At 54.2% G+C, this 24667-nt stretch overlaps 1 protein-coding gene across 1 annotated transcript in view; it reads right to left on the bottom strand.

The window, feature by feature from the left end:
• CNGB1 (cyclic nucleotide gated channel subunit beta 1) overlaps positions 1–24203 on the bottom strand; it is a 66050-nt gene extending 41847 nt beyond the window's left edge. The window contains exons 1-15 of the mRNA XM_052656233.1: positions 24054–24203; positions 22943–23000; positions 22562–22634; positions 21649–21769; positions 21508–21553; positions 21060–21096; positions 19458–19533; positions 19174–19213; positions 18658–18817; positions 17615–17690; positions 16401–16437; positions 10089–10257; positions 8958–9191; positions 2811–3012; positions 2103–2139 (exon numbers count right to left, since the gene is read on the bottom strand). Of these exons, the coding sequence (XP_052512193.1) occupies positions 2103–2139; positions 2811–3012; positions 8958–9191; positions 10089–10257; positions 16401–16437; positions 17615–17690; positions 18658–18817; positions 19174–19213; positions 19458–19533; positions 21060–21096; positions 21508–21553; positions 21649–21769; positions 22562–22634; positions 22943–23000; positions 24054–24203 (1516 nt within the window). The remainder of the gene's footprint in view (positions 1–2102; positions 2140–2810; positions 3013–8957; positions 9192–10088; positions 10258–16400; positions 16438–17614; positions 17691–18657; positions 18818–19173; positions 19214–19457; positions 19534–21059; positions 21097–21507; positions 21554–21648; positions 21770–22561; positions 22635–22942; positions 23001–24053) is intronic.
• Between the last annotated feature and the right edge of the window lie 464 nt (positions 24204–24667).

A 24667-nucleotide genomic window follows, 5' to 3' on the forward strand; every position in this document is an offset into this window, starting at 1 on the left:
GTTGGGAGAGGCAGAGAAGGTGGGGCTCTTCCCCGCCGGTGCCAACACAGACCAGCCCAGTGCCCACCTGCACTTGCAGCAGTGCACCCAGAGTCTGAAGCACCACTCTTGTCCCTGGAGGGCAACACCAGTCGTGTGGCTGGTCCACCCACAGCTCTGAGACAGCCCTGAGCACCACCCAGTTCTGGCACTTTCTCTCCTTAACCAACCGTCACAGCATTTCCTACTTTACAATCAAAGAACTTAGAACTCCTCAGGCTCTTAGGCTAACACTCAAACATTCTTAATCCGGTAGGATTTTCCATCCTAAAGAAACCCTGGAGCTCAATTAATTTCACTTCCAACCAGACACAATAACTTTTCCTAGGTTCCTGGTTCCCCAAATAGGCTGCATATTGAAATTGCCTAGGAAGACCTGGCAATGCCTGATGCCCAGGCCCACCCCCAGAGATTCTGATTTAATGGTCTGAGGTGAGGACTGGCACCAGGATTTTTTTTAAATCTCCCCCAAATGATTGCAATCGCAGTCATGAGAACCATGACTCAAGGCCACTGCCTCTCAAACACAAATGTGCAGAGAAACCTCCAGGGATCTTGTCACGGAGCAGTTTCTGCTTCAGCTGGGTGGTGTGGGGCCTGGGATTCTGCATTCTAAAGCAGCTCCCAGGTGATACCAAAGCTGCTGGTTCGAGAGCCACACTTGCAAGTGGCAGCAGACAGAGAGCCATGCCTCAGTGTTTCTCAAAGTGTGATTCCCAGGTCACCTGCTTCCAAATGACCTGGTGGAACCAGCCCCATGTAACCCTAGTTTGCACCCCCTGATCCTGGTCTTGCTCATCTTTGTGGGGTGCAGACTTAGCAGGTTTCCAGTAGACTTGGGCTAAAGTTAACAGAGCATGTTTTTCAAAGACCAGGTGGGAAGCAGACTCAGGACACCTGGGGTTAAGATACCTGGGTCCATCCCATCTCCAACGCTGGCTGCCTGGGAAACAGGCTCATGACCCCATTTATGGTCTCTTCCTTCAGGGCCAGGGATACAAGGTCACCCCCACTCTGCCCAACAACCCAGTGAGGTAGGTACTGTTACTGCCCCCTCTTCTTGACTTGGAAGCCACAGTTAAGAGAGGTCACAGACTGGCTCCAGGTCACACAGAAAGGAAGGAGGGGGGGAGCCAGGAGTGACATGAAGGTCTGTGTCCTTGCTGCCCACACAGAGCCTCAGTTTTCTCATCTATAAAATGGTCTGTCTGCCTTCCAGGGCGTCTGGAGCACTACTAGCGCCTTGAGGATTGTGGAGGTTTGCAAGGCCTGGGTTCAGTGTCCAGCTGGCCTCACTCTCCTAGACTCTGGCCTGTCGTCCCTGAAGTTCTCAGGATTAGGGGTTGGAGTGACAAATGACCAAACTTGTACCAAAGATCTCAGCAGTAAGGAAAAACTCAAAAGACACAGAGTCTAGGACATGCTTTCAGGAAGCTCTGGTCCCAATTTTCATTCAAGTATGATACATTTGAGCCAAACTCTCACTGGTCTGTAGCCTAGAGAGCTGTGGACCCAGTGAAGAGGTTGGCAGGAGGGATTAGCTGGGAGTAGGGTTTCCCTAGGCCTCCTGGGGTCCTGGGGTTTCCCAGATGGTGCAGTGGTAAGGAACCCGCCTGTCAATGCAGGAGATGCAAGAGATGCGGGTTCGATCCCTGGGTCAGGAAGATTCCCCTGGAGTAGGAAATGGCAAACGGCTCCAGTATTCTTGGCTGGAGAACCCCATGGACAGCAGAGCCTGGTGAGCGCCAGTCCATGGGGTTGCAGAGTCACACAGGACTGAGTGAGTGAGCAAGCACGCATGGAGTCCTGGTGGGGTGGGGGTGGGGGGAAGGCGGGGGGCAGGGCCTCAAGGCAGTTCCCGTGGGGCCTTTGAAATACATCATCAGACTCTGATTATGTGGTCCTAAGATGCAGAAAATGGGTTTTGCCTGAGGATGGGATGCATTGCGGAGCGGAAGGAATTGAGAGGCAGAGGGGGAGGGCTTGCCCCTGTGCCCTGGCTGCCCCCAGCCTCAAAGAAGCCTGGACATTCGTATGCAACCCCACCCCCACTGCACACCTACCTCCTGAGCTGTCGGCCAAGGCCTCTTCTTGCAGCTCCTGTGAAAGATAAAGAGGAAACCAAAGGGGTGACCATCCAACCATCCCTGCCCTGGTCCAGCCCAGCCAGTGTCGGGGGATCTGCCCTCAGGCATCTTCATGGGCCCAAGTCTACTCCTTACCCTGCCCGCTGGTTATACCTTCAGCCCACCTTCTGGGGCATCCAGTGCACACAGGAGCCCCAGGCCCCAACACCTGGACCTGTCACATTTCATGAGGGGAAATTCTCGGGCAACCCTGTGTGTGTGGAGACAAAGCAACTAAAGCAGCCCCCTGGCACTCTCCGCCTGGCACCACATTTCACAGCCTACAGCCGTGTACAAAACTCTGGAGAGGGGTTTTTAGCTCCATTTTACAGAGGTGACCACTGAGGCCCAGGGTAGGGTCTTACCTAGGGTCACATAGCCACATGAGGACTGGAGTCCAGGACCACTGCTGCCCACTCATGGCCATGTCGCCAAGGCCCTTCTTGATGCCATCTGATCCCTGACACAAGCAGGGCCTTACAGCAACTACCAGCCCACTCTTCTCCATTCAGTGGGCATCTCATCAGCTGAACCTTCACCCCCCCACCCCCCATACACAAAGCGGACAAGGCCCCAGCCCCTTCCACTGACTTTGCCCCAGGCCTCCAAGGTAGCCAGGGCACGAGGCCTGGCGCTGCTCCATACCTGGTGTGAGGTGCTGTGGTCCTGGGCTCCGCCTACTCCGTCCTGCTCCTGGGCTCCACCCACTTCACTCTGGTCCTGGGCTCCACCCACTTCACTCTGGTCCTGGGCTCTGCCCACTTCACTCTGGTCCTGGGTTTCACTTTCTTCGCTCTGGTCCTCCTCACTCTGTGCCACCAGGTAACTATCCAGCAGGACACTGTGACTGTGAGGGGGCAGGAGGCAAGGTCTGGGCTTAGGGATAGTAAATGTTTTCTGAGCTGTGCTGAGTGCCAGGCTCTGTTCCAGGAGCTGGGACACAAAGATGCCTAAGGATCGGTCCCCAGCCTCTTGAAGCTCCCAGCACCGGGCAGGCAGCAGATACCACGTCCTGTTAACAATCTCACAGTCTGCATCATGTGCTGGAGCAAGCGGCTGTGAAGGGCACAGCCACAATTCTGCTAGGAAGGAGGGCTTCCCAGAGGAGGTGGCCTGTGAGTTGGAAATAGGTGGGGAATGGTGTTCAGGAAATAGGAACAGCATGTGCAAAGAAAATCCTGGAGCATGGTGTTGAGGAAACATCCTCTGCAGCACGGGAGACTAATGGGCACTGTATGGTGTTCAAAATCTATGCTCAGCATTTCCCCTCCTAGAGTCTCCAGACAACCTTGAAGATGGAGGCAGAGAAGGAAGTATGAGAAAAGTGAAGCCCAGAGAGGTCAACTGGCCTGACCAAAATCACACAGCATATTGTCCCACATCACTCAAAATTCAGACACACACCCTGATTTCTTTGGATGTCATGAGATCAGAGCCACACTGCAATTGCTGAAGGTTTCAGGGGCCCCTGGCCCAGGCAAAGGCACACATGAATGACAGGGGGCCAGGGTTAGACTATCGGGAGCAGAGGAGAATATGGCAAATCAGAGAACCCCTGCCCATCTGAATCAGCAACTCCATTCTGCTTGGAATGGGTGCCCCATGGCCAGATCTGCTGATTTTCAAGGAAAGACTGAACTACACATTTGAATGTGGAATCTCCCCATCTTTAGAGGCTGATAATTTATCCAAACTAATACCTATATTAAAATATGTATGATCTACATTGACATCTATATTAATATGTCAATATCTCAAAGAGCCTGTCTCCAGGCTAAATTGGGCCCTGAGATGCCTGTGTGCAGTCTCTGGATTAAAATGATGACTTGGGACCAAGGGCTAATGTGATTTTTGTGGTTAGAATTAGATCTGGCTTCCTAGCAGCCTCAACCCACACCATGGACCATTGTCACCGAGGAGCGAATGGAGGATGCTCTTTCTGCTGCCCAGAAAACCTGAATCTCCCGTCCTCTACCCAAAGAGGCAAGTCTCAGCCTCTGAGGTGGGTGAGGAGATGGGGCCCAGTTGGTTTGGAGACAGCAGCCTGGGAGAAGGAATCAGCCAGCAATCATATTATCACAGCAGTTCCCAAGGGCTGAGTGCCAGGCACAGGGCCAACCACTTGTCCCACCAAATCCTCACCCAAATGACCCTAATAGCCCAGCTGTGATTGATCCCATTTGAGCTTAGTAATTGGAGGCTCAGAGAGGTCAGATGGCCTGGCCAAGGTCACATAGCCTGTACCAGGTGAACCTGGATAAAAGATGGGCATATCTGACCCCAGTGCCAAGTCCTTAATATTCCACTGCCAGCCTCTGAGTGTCTGCACAGCCCCAGGTGATGTGGATGAGTGACCTGAGTGTCTGGAGGATTCAAGCACCCAACTCATTTTCTTTCTCTTCATTGTATACATATTTCCATTTTGAGGTGCCTGAGTTGTCAGATTCTATCCTGCCCAGGAAGAAACAGATTTTCTTAAAGAAAAGGGCATATTATGGCTTTCACAGGGCTTGGCACTTCAGCCTTCACGGGCCCCTTCCTCCATAAATATATTTTTAAAATTCTATGACTGTATTTATATGAAGATTGACATGGTAATATTATATTTAAAATATTCTCTTCCATCTTAAAGTTCATTTGTTGGGTCTGCTTTTGAAAGAAATTAAAATGTTCTTTGCATGCTAAGTCGCCTCAGTCGTGTCTGCACTTTCTGACCCTATGGACTGTAGCCCGCCAGGCTCCCCTGTCCTTGGGATTCTCCAGGCAAGAATATTGGAGTGGGTTGGTATGCCTTCCTCCAGGGGATCTTCCCGCCTCAAGGATCAAAGCTGTATCTCTTATATCTCCTGCATTGGCAGGTGGGTTCTTTACCACTAGCACCACTTGGGATGCCCATGTTCTTGGAGGGCTTCTAAAAGTATTACAGAAACCATGCCCTCAAGCCTAACAGAGAAGAAGGCCCTGCCCAGAAGGGGTGGATGGGCTGGTGCTGCAAGAAGCTGACTTGACTCTCCTTCCCTGAAACAGATGCAGTGGCCTCCTCGGTTCTCAGAGCATGAAGGCCCAGGAAATGAGCTTCCCACAGTCCCAGTCAGAGACTTCCTGGGGTCTTGCTCATTCTAGAATCAGGCCTGGAAAGCAAGTCCCTGGGAAGCCTCCATTTGCTTATCTGTCAAGTGGGTAGGACTTGTCCAGCCTCTACCATACAGCCTGGCCTTTTTTTTTGTTTGTTTTTTGGCCACACTGCACAGCATGTGGGATCTTAGTTCCCTGACCAGGGATCAGAGCCATAACCCTGCATTGGCAGCACAGAGTCCTAACCACTGGACTGCCAGGGAAGTCCCAGCCTGGCTTATTTGAGTGAGGTCAGAAGTGCCAGTAAGAAGCCAAGAGAAAAGTCAAAAAATCTCCCCCTGTCCAGAGTCATCTGGGTTCTCCATCTCTAAACACAGGTAAGTTGAACCGTTCCTCGTCTGCAGTACCAGATGTCTGCTTAAGAGCCCAGCCTGACCTGGGACACAATCCCAGCTCTACGCTCGCTGCCAGGGCAACCTGGATGTGTGGGCTGCTGTCTCTGGGCCTCAGTGCTCTCATCTGTGAAATGGGATTAGCAGTAGGAGCCCTGGCACAGCATGTGGCAGGGAACACAAGTGCTCATCAAATATTTGACAGCTGTTATTAAGACTGTTCCTGTCGTAGTTATTATTAATCCCAGACGAGGAGGCGATCTATGAATCACCCACAGAGATGGAAGAATATTTTACACAAACATCTCCAGCTATGGAGACACCATAACAGGCCCTATGGTGGCCCTGTCAGCCTCACCAGGGGCTGTTTGGGGACCCATGTACCCAAAAATCTTATTGCCCCTGGTTGGGAGTGTTCCCACTGCCTGCCAAGGCCCCCTCCTGACCTGCCCAGAAGCAGCAGGCCATGAGCTTCTGGAAAACTCCCAAATTCCTGGGATTTGCAAGCAGAGGCTCAGACAGACTGGCTGAGGCGGGGAACACAGAGATCCTGGCTCTCTGAGTTAAAGATGTGGGAAGTAGCAGCTATAGCCTCTGGCAAGAGTTTACCAGTCCACTGCTCCTCCCTCAAGTCACAAAGCAGGCCGTGTCCCCAACTTAAGAACCTCACTGTAGACTCTTTGCCCGGCATCCCTCAACCCCGAAAGAATGAAGGAGGGGAGCCCTTAGGGAGAATCAGGCACCTACTTGGGTCTTGCTGACTTTGCCAACAGGGACGCGCATGATGCAGGAGCTCAGCTGGGGGCAATGACATTCATCCCAAGCCCCAGGTCGGTGCGTGCCAGTGGAGAACTGGGGAGCCCTGGCCCAGTCCCGAGTCTGCAAGGCGAACTCCAGAGCCAGTGTGACTGAGCCTCCAATCCCTCCCTGCTTCTAATCAGATTGGGGGGATGTGCAGGGAACTCTGCAGAAACGCCCCCAGGGAGACCAGGTGGGGACCAAAAGGCTGTGGTTGCTAGGTAAAGCTGAGCTGTTGCCAGCAGAGATCGGGTCGCTAGGCGACCATCTGCCTGTTACCAGGGCCTGAGCGTCATCAGTAACCCCTGTGTCTCCACAGAGCTGGCAAGAGCATCCTTCCCCAGGCAGCAACAGCCCAGCCACCTGTCCCACGCCTGACACCCTCTGGCGTTGTGCCTGGGATCAGCCACTCTGTCATCACAAGACCCTTGTCCTTACTTGGGGCCCTAGGCTCCAAGGTTCCCTGAGTCTGAAGTTCTGGGCAAATATGTGCGTGACCAGGTGCGTGCCTGGGAGTGTGTGGGTAACTGTATGTGTGTGCTTGTGTATAGTGTGGATGCATGCAGGTGAGTGCCCCGTGCCTGTGTTACCTGTGCATGTCCGCAGGCTGTGTGGGGTATAAGCGCCCTGACGACACGCAAGTGTGCACATAACCCAGCATGTCTGTGTCTGTGTGCAGGTGTGCATGCACAGTGCAGATACATGTGGCGTGCCGTGTGTATTAGGCAGAGAACAGAGAACATGTGTGTAGTTAGTATGTGTGCCTGGGTGCACTGGCTCCCTGGACTTCAAGTGATGTTTTAGTTCAAGAGCCGTGGCATATAAAGGGATTTGTAGGCCTGTGTGTTGGGCATGTGTTTGTTCTGGCAGAACAGCTCAGAGCTCTGCACTATACCCAGAGGCAAGTGGAAAGAAGAGAGCAGATAGGGCTGAACTAATGAAGACCCAGGCAGCACCTAAGGTCTTCACCTGAGAGTGAGAGCATCCTGGCTCTGGAGGGGCCTAGAGGGCAGAATTAGGACCAGGTCACAGAAGCCAAAAGGAAGCACTCCTAGTTTTGGCAGAAGAAATAATTTCCTAAGTCAGAGGTATGTGTGGATGGAATCGATAAGCCTTTGAGAGGTTGTGAGTGCCCCATTATTGGAGGCAAGCAAGTAGTTATACGGCCTCCTGCTAAGGATGGAAAGATTATATGTGAACTGCGCAAGCGCGGACTCAAAGCAGAGGAGACTAAGCAGGCTTCTAGCTCCCAAATCCTATGTAGTCTCATGATTTAACTGTTTCCTGACTGAGACTAAAAGTGACTCTTAGTAGAGATGAGAAGGTTGGTGGTTTTTGATGGACCACATACTCCACACCAGGTCCTACTGCATCTGTCCTCAGCCGGCCCTCTGGCCACTCGGCAGGGGCTATTATCCCCCCGCCAGACCTCCCATTTTACAGATATAGAGGCGGAAGATCTATGCCTACCTGCTGCTCACCCATGTCACTCTGCTGAGAGAAGCAAAGCTTGGGCTCCTAACACTCGCAGCACTGTCTTGCCTTACGCCATGGCCAAAGCGACAGGGAGGCAGGGTGTGGGCCAAGGGGTACCGCAGAGGGTAGAACGACAGGGACAGGGAATAATGCCAGGGGGTGAATCGAGGGGAAGGACTAAATCACCCGGTCTGATCAAGGGGAGAGATTAAATCACCCAGCCACCTCGATGCTCCTCCTGCTTCAATCTCTGCACAGTACAGCTGCCAGCCTGCATCACTCCCCTGCTCACAAACCTTCCACGGCTCCCTATTGCTCCCAGGAAGTCATCAAGGCCTTCACAATCCGGCACCTCTGAAGGATCATCTCCCCCCACTTCAAGTTACACTGTTACTCTTCCTGGGCCATGCAGGCTGCTCCTGAGGCTGCAGTTCACTTCTGCCTCCTTGAAACACTTTCCAACTGGGCCTCCAGGTCCCACCCTCTTCTCATCTCCCTCTCCTCCTCCTTGGTCCTTTCTGGTTCCTCCTGAACTCCGATCTGGCCTTTGGGTCTCTCCTTCATCCATACTCACTCCCCGGACACCTCCTCTAGCCCCACTTTCAATTCCACCTACAAGACCAGACACCTGCCTTTACATTTCCGGTCCAGCCTCTTACCCCCTAACCCCACTCAGGCATCTAGCCATCTGCACGTCACTTCCACGTGCATCCATCTCGCCATCTGCCCTTCTGTCCGGCTCGCATGGTTCAGGATCCTCTCCCCAAAACCTCCTTCTTGTGGAGGTGCATTCTACATTTGTTTGCCCGTATAGGGGTGGGTGGGGTGGGGGTGGTTGTTGAGTGTTGGGTATTGTGAATCCCAAGGTCATTATGAGCCCAGTGGAGGTCTCCCAGCAGCCCCCTAGCCTCTCTGATCAGTGCTCAGCAGTTCAGCACACAGCTCAGAACAAAGCGAGGAGCTCCCGTGAGCAGCAGAAAGCATTCCCACCCCAAAAGCCACAGCAGCCCCTCCCTGGGTCATCCCTAAGCCAGGCACACAAGTGTCTTACTCATGCACCTCCTCTTCGTCTTCCTCCTCCTCTCCGCCTTCCACCTCCTCTTTCCCTCCACCTTCTTCCTCCTCTTTCCCTCCACCTTCTTCCTCCTCTTTCCCTCCACCTTCTTCTTCCTCTTTCTCTCTGCCTTCTTCCTCCTCTTTCTCTCTGCCTTCCTCTTCTTCCTCTTCTCCGTCTTCCTTCTCCTCCTCTTCATCTTCTTTCTCCTCTTGAATCCGAGGCAGCTCCCTGAGTTGAGGTCAGAGGCAAGAGATGAGGTCACTTTTAGCTAGCTGCATCCCAAGTCCCCTTCCTGCCCCAGTTCTCAGTAGGATGTCCTATAACTGCAAGATTGCCCCTGGGGAGCCCTGGCCTCTCTCTAGCAATGAAGGCTCCCTCCCTGCATCAGGGGCCTGTCCTGGCCCCCAACCGCCCTGGTGCCAACCCTAGGTCACCCCTCACCCTCCCTGGTCCTCAGTTTCCCCCATCTTTGCAATGTAGGTCATGGACCTGTGGACCTGAGGCCTCCTGACTTGAGTAGCTAAGACTCCACAGGGACTGAACTGCTTCTGTCCTTGCAGAGGGTGACCTGGCCATCACTACCATGGTTACACACTCCCTTGCTTGATGACCCTGCAACTCCCTCTGGAAATGTATCCTGCAGATATACACACATGCACATTCAGGGACATGGAACAAGAGTGCTTGTGGCAGAATTATTTAAAATAATAAAAATGGCCATCAATAGTGGACAAGTTAAGTACATTCTGGCATATCCATACAATGAAATTCTATGCAGTTGCTGAGAAAAATTAGTATGATCTCCATGTTCTCAATGCAGAAAGATCTCAAGGTACATTGTTGAATGAATGTAATAAGGTCGATGGATGTGATGTGCTATCTTTTGTGCAAAAAAATGAAGGGGATCCATGGTCACATATGCTCAGATAGGCCCTGGAAAGTTACAGAAGAACCTTGGCAACTGTTGTGCCCATGGGGAGAAAGATGTGTATCTGGTAGGAGAGAGAGGGAGGAGAAGGTAGGCTTGGTCCCAGCTCTCTGCCCGTTTGTACCTTGGGGATTCTGTACCATAGGCCTGTTATCTTCCCAGACAATCTTTTTTTCAGGGCCTTCTCTGGCTCCCACCTGGGCATCTGCTCCACCACCTCGTCCTTCTCTTCATCAGCTGGAGCTGCCTCCGAGATCCGCGGGCCGATGCTGGTGCTGCCCGCCTGGTGTTCATCCTCCTCCCAGTGAGGGTCAACCTCTTCTAGGATGAGATCCAACTCCTCTTGCTCTCCAGGGAGGATGCTGACTACAGGGGACACGGTATGGGAGAGAGTGGGCCTGGGCCTCTGAGTCCCAGGGACCACACAGGGAGCCTTGGTCATCATCAGCCACGCGCCAGTTCTCATCCAAGCAGTGGAAACAGCAGTTATCACAGGGCCATTGACAACCAGGCCAGTGCTAAAGTGATGCGCGGGGGCCCACAATAATTCACCCTGTCTCCTTCCATTAGTTCCCCCTCTCTTTTTCCTTTTGAAACAAGGCTTCTCTGTTGGCTCAGATGGTAAAGAATCTGCCTGCAATGCAGGAGACCCAGGTTCGATCCTTGGGTCAGAAAGATCTCACCTGGAGAAGGGAAGGGCAACTCACTCCAGTATTCTTGCCTGGAGAATCCTATGGAATGAGGAGCCTGGACTACAGTCCATGGGGTCACAAAGAGTCGGACAAGACTGAACAACTAACACTGTCACTATAATTAGTCTTTGTTTCTCAGCAGGGCTTCCTTCCTGGAGGTCTGTACAGAAACAATGCTTTCAAACACAGTATTGCAGGTGATATCATGAGACCTATGCTCAAAGTCCACCCTGCCGTATCCAGGTGCAATGCCCCGGAATGTCCCGAGGGCTACAGAGGGAGCTTGTTCACTGCCTGTTCTCCAGATGCCACCCCTGCCGACAGCATACTTCATGCCCATAATCTCAGAACCTGCCTCTGGGAGTCTAGAAAGATTTTCTCTTGAACTGGAGGCTCCACCTCCAAGGGAACTTGACTTTCTCATGGACGTGGTCTCACTTTCAACATTTCTCCATGGACTCTGGTCCCTGGCAGAGAAAGTGGGGCTGTGAGCGTGGCAGAAGTGGGTGCAGGGGAGGTTCATCAGGAGCTTGAGCCCACCCCCAGACAGGAGAAAGGGGAGAAAGGTGAAGATTACCTGGGAGCAGGTGGTCCCCAAAAGCTCCAGGGGTCTTGGTGGGCCTGAAGCCAGGTGTGAATTACTAACGGTGACTTTAAGTGGAAGCTGGCCTCAAGTCTTCTCCTTTGACTCGGAGTTATTGTTCATAGTGCAGGATAATAACAATAGCCCCAGCTACACTTATTGAGCGTTTACTATGTGCCAGGCCCTGTACTAAGTGACCCATGGATTAACTCAATTAGTCCTCACATCAACCTTTTGAAGTGGGAATAACTATTATCCCCATTTTATTTTCCCTCTTTTATGTTTTAGTCCCCATTTTACAGATGAGCCACCTGAGATGCAGATTAAGGCTTTCTTTTATAGGGTATCTCCCTCACGCCAGGCTCAGGGGCAGTCTCCTTCCAAGAGTTCTCACTCCCCACTCCTGCCTCCTGTCTTCCAGGTACGGATGTTATCCTGCCTCACAGAGAAGGTGCCCACCACATCCTAGACTACAGTCCTATCTCCCCTATCCCTCTAAGCAGCCTGGATTTTGACCAGGGAAGATCCTCCCACTGTGGCCCTGAATCCAGTGGTGGGACATACAGGTCATAGGTGCTGACTGTTCTATGTTGTCACCCAGCCTTGGTGTGGGGTCTTCATCCGGACCACCCCTTGAAGGTGCAAGTTCCCGCTTGACACCCAGGGGTCACCCATGGGACAGAATATCCCCTGACCTGTGAGCTCATGAGCTTTCACAGCAACCCTGCAGGGTAAGGACAGTCCTCTCCCCATTTTATAGACCAGACAGGCTGAGTGACTTGTCTAAGGCCACACAGGATGCCAGAGGCAGGGCCAGGTCCCCTGACTCATTTCCCAGGTGCTATCCTAGGTGACAAGCGTGCCCCAGAAGCACCTCCCCGGCACTGGCAGCCACTCCATGACAGGCGCTGGATGCCATCCTTGCTCACATCCTTGCTTTCTCTCTCATTAACCCTTTTTCTCTAGGTACTAATTAGTGAGCAGGCGTTTTACAAGCATTTCCTCCTCTCATCTCTGCGCCAGGCCTGTCCCCATTTTATAGCCAAAGAAGGGGATGGTGCCTGAGATCACCAGTCAGAAAGGGCAGGCAGGGGTACCGATCCTGGGGCGGGGCCCTACTGTCCCTGGAGCTGTAAGGTGGGACCCTCTCTGCAGGCATCTGACTCTTAGCTCTTCTGGCTTTTCCAGGGTCCGTCCAGGCAGCCAGGTCACAGATGGGGCCACGAAGCGCTATGGATGCTCAAACTCACATGGAAACTGCTGCTCCATCCAGGGCTTAAACTTCACCCTGGAGTGCCTCAGGGCACACCCCTTCCTGTGCAGTATCCTCCCAGCCTAGGGCAGTCTTCAGGGCAGCCAAATGGGGTCCTGACTCCAGCAGCGCAGGTTGATAGCCCCATACAGGGAGGCAGCTGCTGCTTCTAGGACCAGCCGACAGGGAGCCCAGGGGCATGGATTCTAGGCCAAGGCTTCCACCCGGTCCCTGGATTGCTGGCAAAGCCCTGGCCTGTACTTAAAACCCTCATCCTCCCTGGCACGCCTGGATCATGACACCTGCTCTCTCTGTCTCTCACTAGCCCAGACCCGCATCTTCTGGTCCCTGAAGCACTAACTCCTCACTAACTGGGTATTTCTCAAAGTGTGGTCCTCTCCACTACACCATCATCAGAATCATCTGAGCAAGTGGGTGCTTCTTGAAAGTGCAGATTAACAGGCTCCCACACTCTTTAAATTGGAAGGTCTGGGTGTGGGACATTCTTCATAGCCACCCCCAGATGTCACCTGAAGTTCAAGAACCCCTGCTTCGGCGGCCTTCTCTGCCTCCGATGCTAGCTTAGCCTCAGAGTAGTCTCTGCGAAGTCACTGCCCTGCTCAACCACCTCCAACGGCTCCCCGTCACCTACAGCCTAGTTCCCTGACATCAGGCCCTGACTTTTCTAGTCTTACCTCCTGCATCAAGGACTCTGGGCTCCCGATCCGCTGAAGTGCCCAGCCTTCTCCCTGTACGCTCTCACCACCAGGCATATGTTCACCCCGTTCCCTCTACCAGCTTGCCCTCCCCTCGTTGCCAGTCTGAGACCTCGGGGGTCTCAAAACTCAAAGGCCTGTGTAGCTGGGGAGATGAGAGCGGAGGGTGCCCCCTGCTCTCAGGTGGCAGCTGCCACTCAGACTGTCCCCAGCGCACAGTGTGGGACCATGACAGCCCGATATTCCCAGTTGTCAAGAGAAGCCAGGTTTTTCAGTGCCAAGTCACCTGATTTTTCAATGTCAACAACTAATGCCAATGTTTAAAATCCTCCTTGCCCCAAACAAAGACATCTTGTGGGTCAGCTGGGACCCAGGGCAACTGGCTCAGGACCCGTGGCTGACTCCTTCCGACAACCCCAATATGCAGGCCTTATTAATTCACCCATGTCTCAAACCTAAGTACTCCCTTTAGCCTCACCCGGAGCAGTAACATCATGCAATCACAAGTTTGATGTACCACCATATGCTTTTTAATGTCAGTTAAAGCATAGTGATGTCATCCACTAGTGGTCCCCAAATTTTGGAGGGGAAGAACATGGCCAAGCCTAAGGAGATCCTCTTTCGGGAAAAACCGTCCTTTGGGGGCGCTGAGTGTGTCAGGCACCGTCCTGAGAACTGTGTGGGTGTCCTTTCAAAGCCATGCCCGTGGGCGTCCCTGCAGCCTTCTGGTGGGAGGTCCTCCCGCTGTCCAGCCTAAACCCTACAGGCTGCCGGGCTGGCCTTCCCCTTGCTCGGGTGGAAAAGGGCAGCCTTAGTCTGTGAGGGGCAGTTCTGGGACTGGCTCCCCGTCACCCTGCCTGGGATTGGTGGGGGGTGGGCAGTAGGGGGTTCAAGGAGGGTGGGGAGCTCAATGGCCACCCCATTCCCCTCCCCCGCAGGTCTTCTCTTCAGGGCACCCTTCTCTCCTTCCATCCATCTGTCCATGTGTCCATCTGCGCTCTCCCAGGCTCCCTTCCCTTTTGTTTCAGAGGCTTCCAGCTGCCACCACCCCTGAAACAAAGGAGAAGACAGAGGAGTGGGTGGCGGGGTGGACAGGCAGAGGGAGTGAATGAGCGAAAGGATGGGGGGTCTGGGGGACCGGCAGGGGAAGGGCCACCCTCATCTGAACAGTGTTCGCCCCAAGAAACTATATCCCAGTCCTAACCCCTGTTACCTGTGAGTGGGACCTTATTTGGAAATGAGTTCTTCCAGGTGTCACTAGTTAAAGATCTCAGGGTGAAGTCATGCTGGATTTAGAATGCTACTGCTAAGTCACTTCAGTCGTGTCCGACTCTGTGCGACCCCATAGACGGCAGCCCACCAGGCTCTCCCGTCCCTGGGGTTCTCCAGGCAAGAACACTGGAGTGGGTTGCCATTTCCTTCTCCAACGCATGAAGGTGAAAAGTGAAAGTGAAGTCGCTCAGTCGTGTCCGACTCTTAGTGACCCCATGGACTGCAGCCTACCAGGCTCCTCTGTCCATGGGATTTTCCAGGCAAGAGTACTGGAGTGGGGTGCCATTGCCTTCTCCAGGATTTAGAATGGGAGGGACCTAAACCCAATGACACTTCCTTACAGAAGACATGAGAGGGAGGTTTGGCGGACACAGAAAAGGCAGAGCCTGGAGGGCAGCTAGACGCCAAGAGGCATCGAGGATGGCCAGCAGCCACCGGAGCCAGGGGAGAGGTGCAGCACGGGGCCCACCTCAGAGCCCCAAAACCAGCCCTACCAACCCTTTGATTTCAGACTCCCAGCCTCCTGAACTGAGAGAGAGTCCATTTCTGCCATTTGAGGGTATCCACTTCTGGTCTTTGTTATGGCGGCCCTAAGGAAATTGACACACCCTGGTTTCATTCATGACCCACATGCTCCAGGCACACTGCGAGGTCCTGCCTGCAGCTGGCTTCTGGAGGAGCAGAGAGCGGGTTCGGAGGGCGGGACGGGGGTCCATCCTCAGATCTCTCACTGGCCCCTGGGAGTGGAGGGGGTGGGTCTCTGTTCCAGGGAAGGGCTTCCGGTCCTCTAACCTTGGCCTGGCTGAGCAGCTGCTGCTGGGCCCAAGGGACTCTAGTCACTGCTCCATGACAACTGCTCTGTGACCTTGGGCACATCTCTGCCCTTCTGCCCACCCCAATAGCCATGGGCAGCCCTGCTCTGCACCCTTTAGGGTGGCTGTGAGCTCGAGACTGAGTGAACCCTGCCCTGAGCCTTCCCTTCACGACACTACCATGATTACACAAACCCCATCGCCTCCCATGCCTGAGCTCCACAGTCAGCCAGTCTGTGCGTGCCGCCCTGTGTCGGAGTGACCATGTGCACTAAGTTGCTTCAGTCATGTCCAACTCTGACCCCACGGACTGCAGCCCACCAGCTCCTCTGTCCATGGGATTCTCCAGGCAAGAACACTGGAGTGGGTCATAAAGGCCACCATAGTGGGGCTGGGGCAGGCAGCTCTGGCACACCCAGGGCCCACATTCCGAGGGCCTGTGTCCAGGGTGAAAGAGGGCCACTGCTCTGGGCCTGAACTCTGCTCCGCTCACCTCCAGTTCTCATCACAGGCCTGGCACACAGCAGCTCTCCATGAGCATTTATGAACAAATGAACAGACAAATGAATGGATGTGTGGGTGCCCCATATGCCACATGCCTTTCCAGAGGCCATGACATGAAGGAAGAGCAGATTTTGGATCTCAGCCCTCCCCTCCAGGGCCCGGTCCTCCTGCAGGGCTGAGATAAAAAGCAATACACACTCCCCACAGGCGAGGGGATGCCCTCCCAGCTCAAGGTGTCCAGTACCCCCAGAGAAAGCCCATCTCTCTCCTTTAACCCCATAACCAGGGACTCTGCTGAGCCAAACCCACTAGCCCAGGGGACCATGGGACACTCTCTCCAGGGCTTCCTCGCAGGAAGGGAGGCTCATCTGACTTGATCTCAGAATTATTTTTTCTGCATAGAAGCTGGCAGGCAGGCCAGGTTCCTGCCTATGTGCCCATCCCCTCGGCTCCCCGGTCCCCAGGAGGGGGTCTCCAACCACCATCTGATTCTGGGCCAGGCTCTGGCTGCCTGGCCAGGCTGACCCGAAGTGTGGCCTGCAGAGCATGGGCTCTCCCAGGTCCAGGTCTGGAGACTGGCTGCCCTGGCCATCCCCATGTCCTTTCCTGGCCCATGCACACTCAAACCAAACAACCCCCATGGAGACACACACAAGGACCCACTAAGGTGTCACTTACTGGTCTGCACATCACATGTCACTGAGGCGTCAGACTCCTGTATGGGGAGAAATGGGGAAACAGTTTCTGTGGGCTCCTCACCGGCCTTCCTGCTTCAGTCAGCACTGCTGGCACACCAGGAGTAAGAGGTCTCCTCACTGCACCCGAGACACTCCCTACGCCTCAAAGTGGCCCGCTGCTCTAGTCATTCCCCTATCAGGCTCACCGCTTGCCTGGTCCCACCTCACCTCCTTTGCCCAGGTGGGCACCTGCCTTAGCTGCCCTCTCTCTGGTTCTCTATGCATGAAAACCCTCTCCCATCCTCCCCTGAGGGTTCTCTCAAAGCTCCATCTGCACGCAGGCCTCTCCCCGCCAGCCCATCCCCAGAGACCCCCAGTCAATGCATCTTCACCCACTAATCATTCCTGCTGCTGGACACCCCCTTCCCTCCTCTTGGGGAGCTCCAAAGGTGTTCCTTCCTCTGCCGCCCACAGAGGGTGTGTGAACATGGAGCCTGAGGGGTCAGCCCGGCAGGGAAGCAGTCCTGAAGCTTCCTGTCCACCTTCCATTACAGGGGACTACCACCCAGGCCTCTCATTCCAGATGCTTCTATGAAAATGTTCAACTGTGTCCAAGGGAGAAAGGCCAGGCGACAGATTCTTGGAGAGGGAAAGGTAGGGTGCCTTGCTCCTCCCTCCAACCCATGTGGGAGCTCTAGGTCGTCAGAAATGCACATGGGACCCGCTGGCTTCCCAAGAGCCCCACTTCTTCCTAGAACATTCTGGGCCTCTCTTGTCTCTGGGCCTTTGCACATACTGACCTTCTGCCTAAAGGGCCCTTCCTACACCACCTCCTTCACTTTCTCCTACCTTCTTCTTACTCCTCCTTCAGGTCTCAGCTTGCAGGCCACCTCTACTAGGAAGTCCTCCTTGATGCTCCTGGGAGGCTCCTCCTCTGCACCCCACATCCTCTCTGCTCCCCGCATGAAAGCACCTCCCCATTGACTGTGACCAGCGGGCAGGCGGTCACTGTAGTCACAGTGACCAGAGAGTGTATGTGTGTGGAATGGACATGAGCCATGCAGACAGGCAGGCTAGAGGGGCTGAGTTCCGGTTGCAGGCTCCCATCTTCCATCTGTGCCCTCCCTGACCAGGGACCATCTCACCCTTGTCTGAGCTCCCAGGACCCTCCCACCACCACTACCCAGGATTCCTACTCCCCCAGACAGCACCCACCTGCTCCCCACCCTTCCCACGGATCACTGGCTGTGGCAGGGCCATCTCCAGCCTGTGCAGGATCCATGCCATCAACCTGCAAGTGGGAGAGAGAGAAGGGGCATGTCCAGGCAGGAGAACTCAGGGAGACTGAGGCTGGAGTCAGAGCCCTCCCCAAGGCAGGTAGCAACCCGCCAGAAGAGGAACCAGAACCTAAGTGCCCAGCCCTGAACACCGCTGCCCCATCCTGGCCTCCCCAGTTGAGCCTCTGGTGACTGTTCAGACCCCAGCAAGTAACTCAGTCCCCCGCCACCCTCCACCCCACCTCTAAGATTCATTTCCAGCCCCTCACACACTGCCAGGGTGGGAGCACTTAGCAGTACCCATCTTGATTTTATTTTTTTGGCCACATGGCATGAGGGATCTTAATTTCCCAACCAGAGATCAAACCCGTGTCCCCTGCACTGGAAGAGCGGAGTCCTAACTACTGGACCACCAGGGAAGTAGCCATCCTGATTTTAAATGTGTGTATCCTTTGAGCCAACAACTCCACTTCCTCTGATTCGCTTGCACATGAACGCGATGATGCCTGTACAAGTATATTACCTGTTCCAAGAGTGGAAGCCCACCTAAATGTCCACCGAGTGGTTAAATAAAAGTCGGCACATCGGTATAATGAAGTAGTATGCAGTCGCTGAAAGAGTGGAACTGACCTTTATGTGTAAAAACCACCTCTATTTTTAGGTTAAAAACAAAAGTGAGATGAACTGGAATCTACTGCTAGAGTCTAGCGTATCTAGAGTTTGCTGCTGCCAGGTATGTATGTTTGCAGGAGGAATGTTCTCCAAGCTCGTCTGCATCTCGGAATTGTGCAGAAGCAGGAGAAGCTGCAGATGTGATTGCCTAGGGAGGGGGTGCTGCAAACCCACTGGAGTTTTCTCCCAGGCGCCTGTGTTACTTTTCTAATTTAAAAGACTCGTTTTGGGGGGGGCGGGGGCGGTATTGGGCTGGGGCCAGGCACTGACCCTGCTGCCCGTGCGAGCAGAGGTGTTTGAGGGGCTCACCTGGCAGAGTCCTGTGGGGGCGGCAGGGAGGAGGTTTGAATACTGGGCTGGGGCTCTGGGGTCGGTTCCTCCTCAGGTTCTAGGGGGCCAGGAGCCGGCAGGGAGGGGCTCTCCTGGGCCTGCGGCATGGGCTTGATCTCCAGGGCGGGTCCTGGGGGCTCTAAGTAACAGAGAGGGAGGGGGTAAGGATGACATGGGGGGCTCCATGCAACCCCTAAGGGCATGGGATCCAGATTCAAGGTGCCAATGTGACTGAGTGGGGGGGGCCCTTCAGGACCACATTAACTCTCCCCATCCTCAGACAGACATGGAGCTGAGGTACAGGGCCTTGTCCAGGCCTTCACGAGGCTGTCCCTGGCTTCCCAGCCTGGACTAGGGAAGGGGTTTCAGGGTTCCCAAAACAGCCAGTTCCCTGCAAGCTGAACCACTCCCCGAGCACCCTTGGAGCCCCATTTGTACCCCCAGCCCAGTCTGTGACCATCCCAGGCAGCCCCTCCCCAGGCCCCTTCCCTGTACCTGGACCTAAGGCAGCATCTGTAGGCTCATCGCCCCAGCCCTGGGCCAAAACAGGAAATGACGTCACGGAGGAAGAGGCCTGGTGCGCGCAAGCCCTGGCCAGCCCCGCCCACTCCTCCCCTCCATCCCTAGCCCCTCTTGTAGCCATTCCTCCCCACTAAGGACCCACCAGGGAGGAGAGCGCCCGTCCCCCTCCAAGGGTCCCAGGAGTGAGGAGCGCTTGCTGGAGTAGGTAGGCCCTTCCTGGGTAGTCAGCTGCCTGCTCTCCCTTTTCTTCAACTCACCTCAGAGATTTGCGGGGGCTGAGGCAGCATTTTCTCCAGATTCTGCTCGAACCACCGGAGCAGCCAGGGCCCGGGCCTGCAGAGGGGCCAGCGGTCCGCTGAGCAAACTCAAGTGATCAGCCCTTCCCCGGCTCCCGATCCGCACAGTGGGGACCTGGAACTGCATACTCTTAAAGGGCTTCCAGTGGTAGGGGACTTCCGCCAAACTGAAATTCTGACCCGAGGCTGGACAAGGCTCTGGAACCACAGGCCCAGCCTTGGCCTCCTGGCAGCAGATGAGAGTTGGGGCTGCTTGCGAACCTGAATGCAGCAGGGGGGTGGGTGGTGCTCCCTGTGACTGGCACAGAGAAGTCTGGCTTCATGGGTATGTGAACAGTGTGGTCACACAGGGCCCCATACTTAGAAAGGCTCATGTTTGGTTTAATGTTCTATTGTCACCATCTTAATCCTGTATTTTCATTCTGCAGTGGGCCCCACCAATTACATAGCTGACTCTGGGATAAACACTGGGTCCCCAGATCCATCTATTCCAGGCAGCCCCACTCTCTTCAGGGAAGCTCCATGCTCCCAGGGGAACCCATCTCCCAGGTGTGGCCCAAAAGAAAGCTGGCGAGTCCTCTGGGTGCCTTCATCCTTAATGGCTTTACTGGTCTCCCTAGTCTCCAGGGTAACCCTGGGGGCCCATGACCTAGGCAGCCTCCAGGGGACAAAAGGAATAGAGAGCAAGTAGGAGCAATGAATCAATGAATGAATGATATGTGTGATTGTATATTCATTCATTTATCTCTTCTGTGCTGAGTTGCCTCTGTACGGCAGGCACTGTGCTGGTCACTAGGGGTTTGGCAGTGACCTAGACAAACACGCCTGAGTTCAAGGACCTGACAGTCTATCAAGGCACAGGCAGGGGGAGCTCAGTGAGGCCCCTCCCAGGAGTGGAACATGGGCTCCCCCATTTGCCACAGTCACCACCCAGCCTGCCACCCTCTCAGTCAGTTCTGAGAAGTCAGAGCAAGTGAAGTAAGAGTGTCAGTTGCTCAGTCGTGTCCGACCCTTGGTGACCCCATGGACTGTAACCCACCAGGCTCATCTGTCCATGGGATTCTCCAGGCAAGAATACCGGAGTGGGTTATCTTTCTCTTCTCCAGGGGATCTTCCCGACCCAGGAATAGAACCCAGGTCTGCATTGCAGGCAGTTTCTTTAGTGTCTGAGCCACCAGGGAAGCACCGTGAGATGTCAGAAGCTGTGGCCAGTTGTGAGGCCAACTGGGCACCCTAGTGTCCCCCATGGTGGCCCAGATCCTGCCTCTGGGCATCCACCTCCGTGTGGTACCCACCTCCATGTGGCACCCACCTACACAAGGCCCACCCCTAAGCAGCTCACCCATGCCTTGGCCCCTATCTGAGAATCTCCCAGTAATGAACACAAAAAACTATGAGCAGCACAGGGCTCATCATCCCCATACTGTGGATGAGAAAAGTGAGGTCCAGAAGAGACAAGAGGCACGTCCAAGGTCACACATAGAGGTAGTGGTGAACCCTCGGCTCTGGGCATGCTGAGCCCACCACACACACTACAGATGGGGCTCGGGGACAGGGACTCACCCTGGGTCTTCAGCCCTGGAGGGTCCACTGGGTTCATCTGAAAAAGAAAAGAAGCCTGTTAGCAGCAGGAGGGCTGCCCAGAGCCCCCCGTCAACCCAACTCAAACCCAGGTTTGAACCAGGCCTGAGACAGATGAGCTCTGGCCCCATGGACTCTTCCCCGAGAGCTGGGCCCAACCCAGCAGCCCCTCAGCGCTCAGTTGCTCAGTCATGTCTGATTCTTTGTAACCCTATGGACTGTAGCCCGCCAGGCTCCTCTGTCCATGGGATTGTCCAGGCAAGAATACTGGAATGGGTTACCATTTCCTTCTCCAGGGGATCTTCCCAACCCAGGGACTGAACCTGCATTTCCTGCATTGGCAGGCAGACTCCTTACCACTGAGCCACTAGGGAAGTCCTAGCAGCCTCTAAACCCACCACTATAATGCCATCTGGCCTCCTGTCCTTACCTGAGCCCCCAGTGCCGCACTGCCCAAGGACCTGTGCTCCTGCCTGCTGAGACAGACAGACGTGGGCAAAGGATACAGGTGCGCTGGCCTCCCTCCCGCCCCTTTCCCCCGACCCACCGCAGCTCCCAACCCCAGCACTACCTGATCTGGACTCTCCAGGCCTGCAGCAATGTTCTGGGAGGGCCTGCTGCTGTGGGCAGGCTGCGGGACAACTTTCTCCACACCCTTCCTGAGCCAGGTCAGCATCCAGCCTCTGGGACCGCTGAGGGACAGAGAGACTGGCCTGCCCTCAACGCCCCCAACCCTTCCCTGATCAACATGGCAGTCCACAGCATCCTAAAGAACTTGGTTTGAACCCCATGCCTCTATCTCCCACTGTGATTCTTCAGACACATCAACTCCCTCTAGGAGCCTTGTGTCCCTCTCTGGAAAATGGGGGACACCAATGCTTGGTGAGGCCAGGCCTGCCCCATGCCATTCGAAGCCCACCCTGCTGAGATACTCAGTAAAACATCAGCCAATTATCCTTGTGTCCAGTAAGCCTGGCTCCAAGGGGCCCCTCCTGCACTTGGCTCATGTCTTATGTTCTGGAAGGGTTGAGGGTTTCCTGTGGGGTGTTGTGACAGAGGCTTGTCAGCCTAGACAGAATCACAGACTCACCGTCTGAGGCCAACCTGTGCCCCCCACAGACATGCTCACTGGGGCAACCACCCAGGGTCTAAAATGTGACCTTTTTGGGAGATTTCATGGGAAAGTCTGGATTTCCTGTCTTCATGGGGAAAATCAGAAGCTCTGGCCACACCAAACCTGCATTTCACCCGAGCACTGAGAAATCTCTGGTCCCCAGCCTCCATTTCTCTTGGTCGTATGGTCGATTTGGCCCAGGAGACCCCCCTCCTCTGCCTGAGGTGCCCCTCAGCCAATTCCTAGGGTCACCTGGGCCTTTGCTTGGGAATGACTGCAGAGCAGAGAGCAGTGGCCGTCCCCGCCTCCGCAGTGACTCCCTAGCTTGGGTGGGGGCTGGCCCTGAGGAGAGGGGAAGGTGCTGTAGTACCTGTGAGCTTCGGGAGCCACAGAGACCTGGGCCTGGAGGGATGTGGGCGGAGGGAGAGCAGTCTCCTGGGTTCCTGGAAAGAGCCCCTCTGACTTTAGGACTAGACCTTCTCAGAGGCCCGTTTCTACCTGCTGGGGAGGTCAAGTCAGAGGCGGAGGAGAGGGGAGAACCCTGAGGGAGTTGGAAGCCTGCAGTCCCAGCTCAGCTCAGCTAGAAAGTCCCCAGGAGTCTGCCCTTAGCTTCCTGAGCCTCAGTTTCTTCATCTGTCAGGGGCACTCATGGGTCAATCTCATGGGCTGCTACTGGGCTCTAAGTGGAGGATACAGCCCTTCTCCCTCCCCGCCCTCCCCCCACCCACTGGCCAGGGCTTCCAGCACTCACCCTGAGGACCCAGAGTAGCCGCAGCCACTTCCTTCCCCACGCAGGGCTCCTCCGGTGGCTGGAGGGTTCAAACAGGGTCATGTGAGCCCCCAGTGATGCCAGCCCTGGTACAGGCAGAGCAGCCCTTGACCCACCCATGACCGAGCCCCCACAGGACCAAACAGCTCTATTCTCACAGTGGTCTCTGAAATCCTAGGGCCTCACCTCCCACCTGGGAGACAAAGGTCTACCACCTCGCCCAGAAAGCTGCCCCACTCAAGTGTGCATACACTTAACGTTTGCATATAGACCCAGACACAGATATTTGTTTGTACACACGTACATGTATATGTCCAGTCACATAAACATACACACACACATATATAGGTGTATACAAATATACTTGTGGTTTTGCACTGACATACAAATATCCACTCATAAACACATTATTTCAGGTCTATTAACACACAAATACAGAGATGTGCATACATGCACAGGTGCACAAAATATGTATATAAATCTAGAGCTGTCCCAGGTGTGGACCAGGAACCAGTGGCAGTCTGCAAACAGTTACTGGTCCACAATGTTTATGAGGTTTGCAGCAGATTGTATTATCAACACACTGCTTCCTTTAAGGAGAAAGTCGTCCTGCAAAACAATACCAGCTGAACTAAGCAGTGTGCTTAATATATAGTAGATTTATCTCTGGCAAGCTCCTGGTCTCCTCCTGGACTGGCAACAAATGGTTCAGGGCCTGGCTACTTTGATTAGTTCTGTTTTAGACTCTAGAGGTTAGAAAACAATGGCCAGTGAGCCAAATCCAGCCTAGTGCTTGCTTTTGCAAATAAAGCTTTATTGGAACACAGCCACCATGTTCATTCATTTATATATTGTCCATGGCTGTTCTCACAGTACAGTGGCAGAATTGAGTAATTAACAGAGATAGCGTGACCTACAACGCTTAGAATGTTTACTATCTGGCTGTTTATAGAACCAGGATACCCCCGCCCCCCATGTTTCCTTTTGGCCCCAACTTTCTCTGTTTTGGAAGCTGGGTGGGGGCAACTGATCCAAGCCAGGGATTCTCTGAGCAGCGAGGCCAGCGTGACCTTCCTGGCCCTTCAGTTCTCACCAGGGACACTTCCTCTATCTCAGTCTCCTCGGGGGCTGTTTCAGGCTTCGGCTCCAACTCTGGCTCTGGTTCTGTCCCCTCCTCCTCTTGCTTGGTCTTCTGAGGAGTCCCTGGGGGCTGAGGCAGCACCCTCTGGACCCAGCTCAACATCCTGACACCTGTAGGGGACAAAAGTCCTTCGGTATCCCCTGAGAGCTCACGGTTGCTCCCACCTTTCATGGGCTGCTTTTGTGAGTTACATATTTTCTTTTTCGCTCACCATCTTTAAAATACATTTTTGCAATTATACTTCCAGGTATTTTCCTTATAGAAACATTCAAGCCCACAAACATATGTGTGAAGAGGTGGATCATGACAATGTTAGAGAAAAAGATGAAAAATATCCACATATCCATCCGTGTGTTGTTAAGTCGCTTAAGTCGTGTCTGACTCTTTTGTGAGCCCACTGTAACCACCAGGCTCCTCTGTCCACAGAATTTCCCAGGAAAGAATACTGGAGTGGGTAGCCATTCCCTTCTCCAGGGCATCTTCCCAACCCAGGGACTGAACCTGCGTTGCAGGCAGATTCTTTACTGCTGAGCCACCAGGAAAGCCTGTAGGAGACTGGTTATTGG

Source organism: Budorcas taxicolor, chromosome 18 (assembly GCF_023091745.1).
Source record: "Budorcas taxicolor isolate Tak-1 chromosome 18, Takin1.1, whole genome shotgun sequence".
Taxonomy (NCBI): Eukaryota; Metazoa; Chordata; class Mammalia; order Artiodactyla; family Bovidae; genus Budorcas; species Budorcas taxicolor.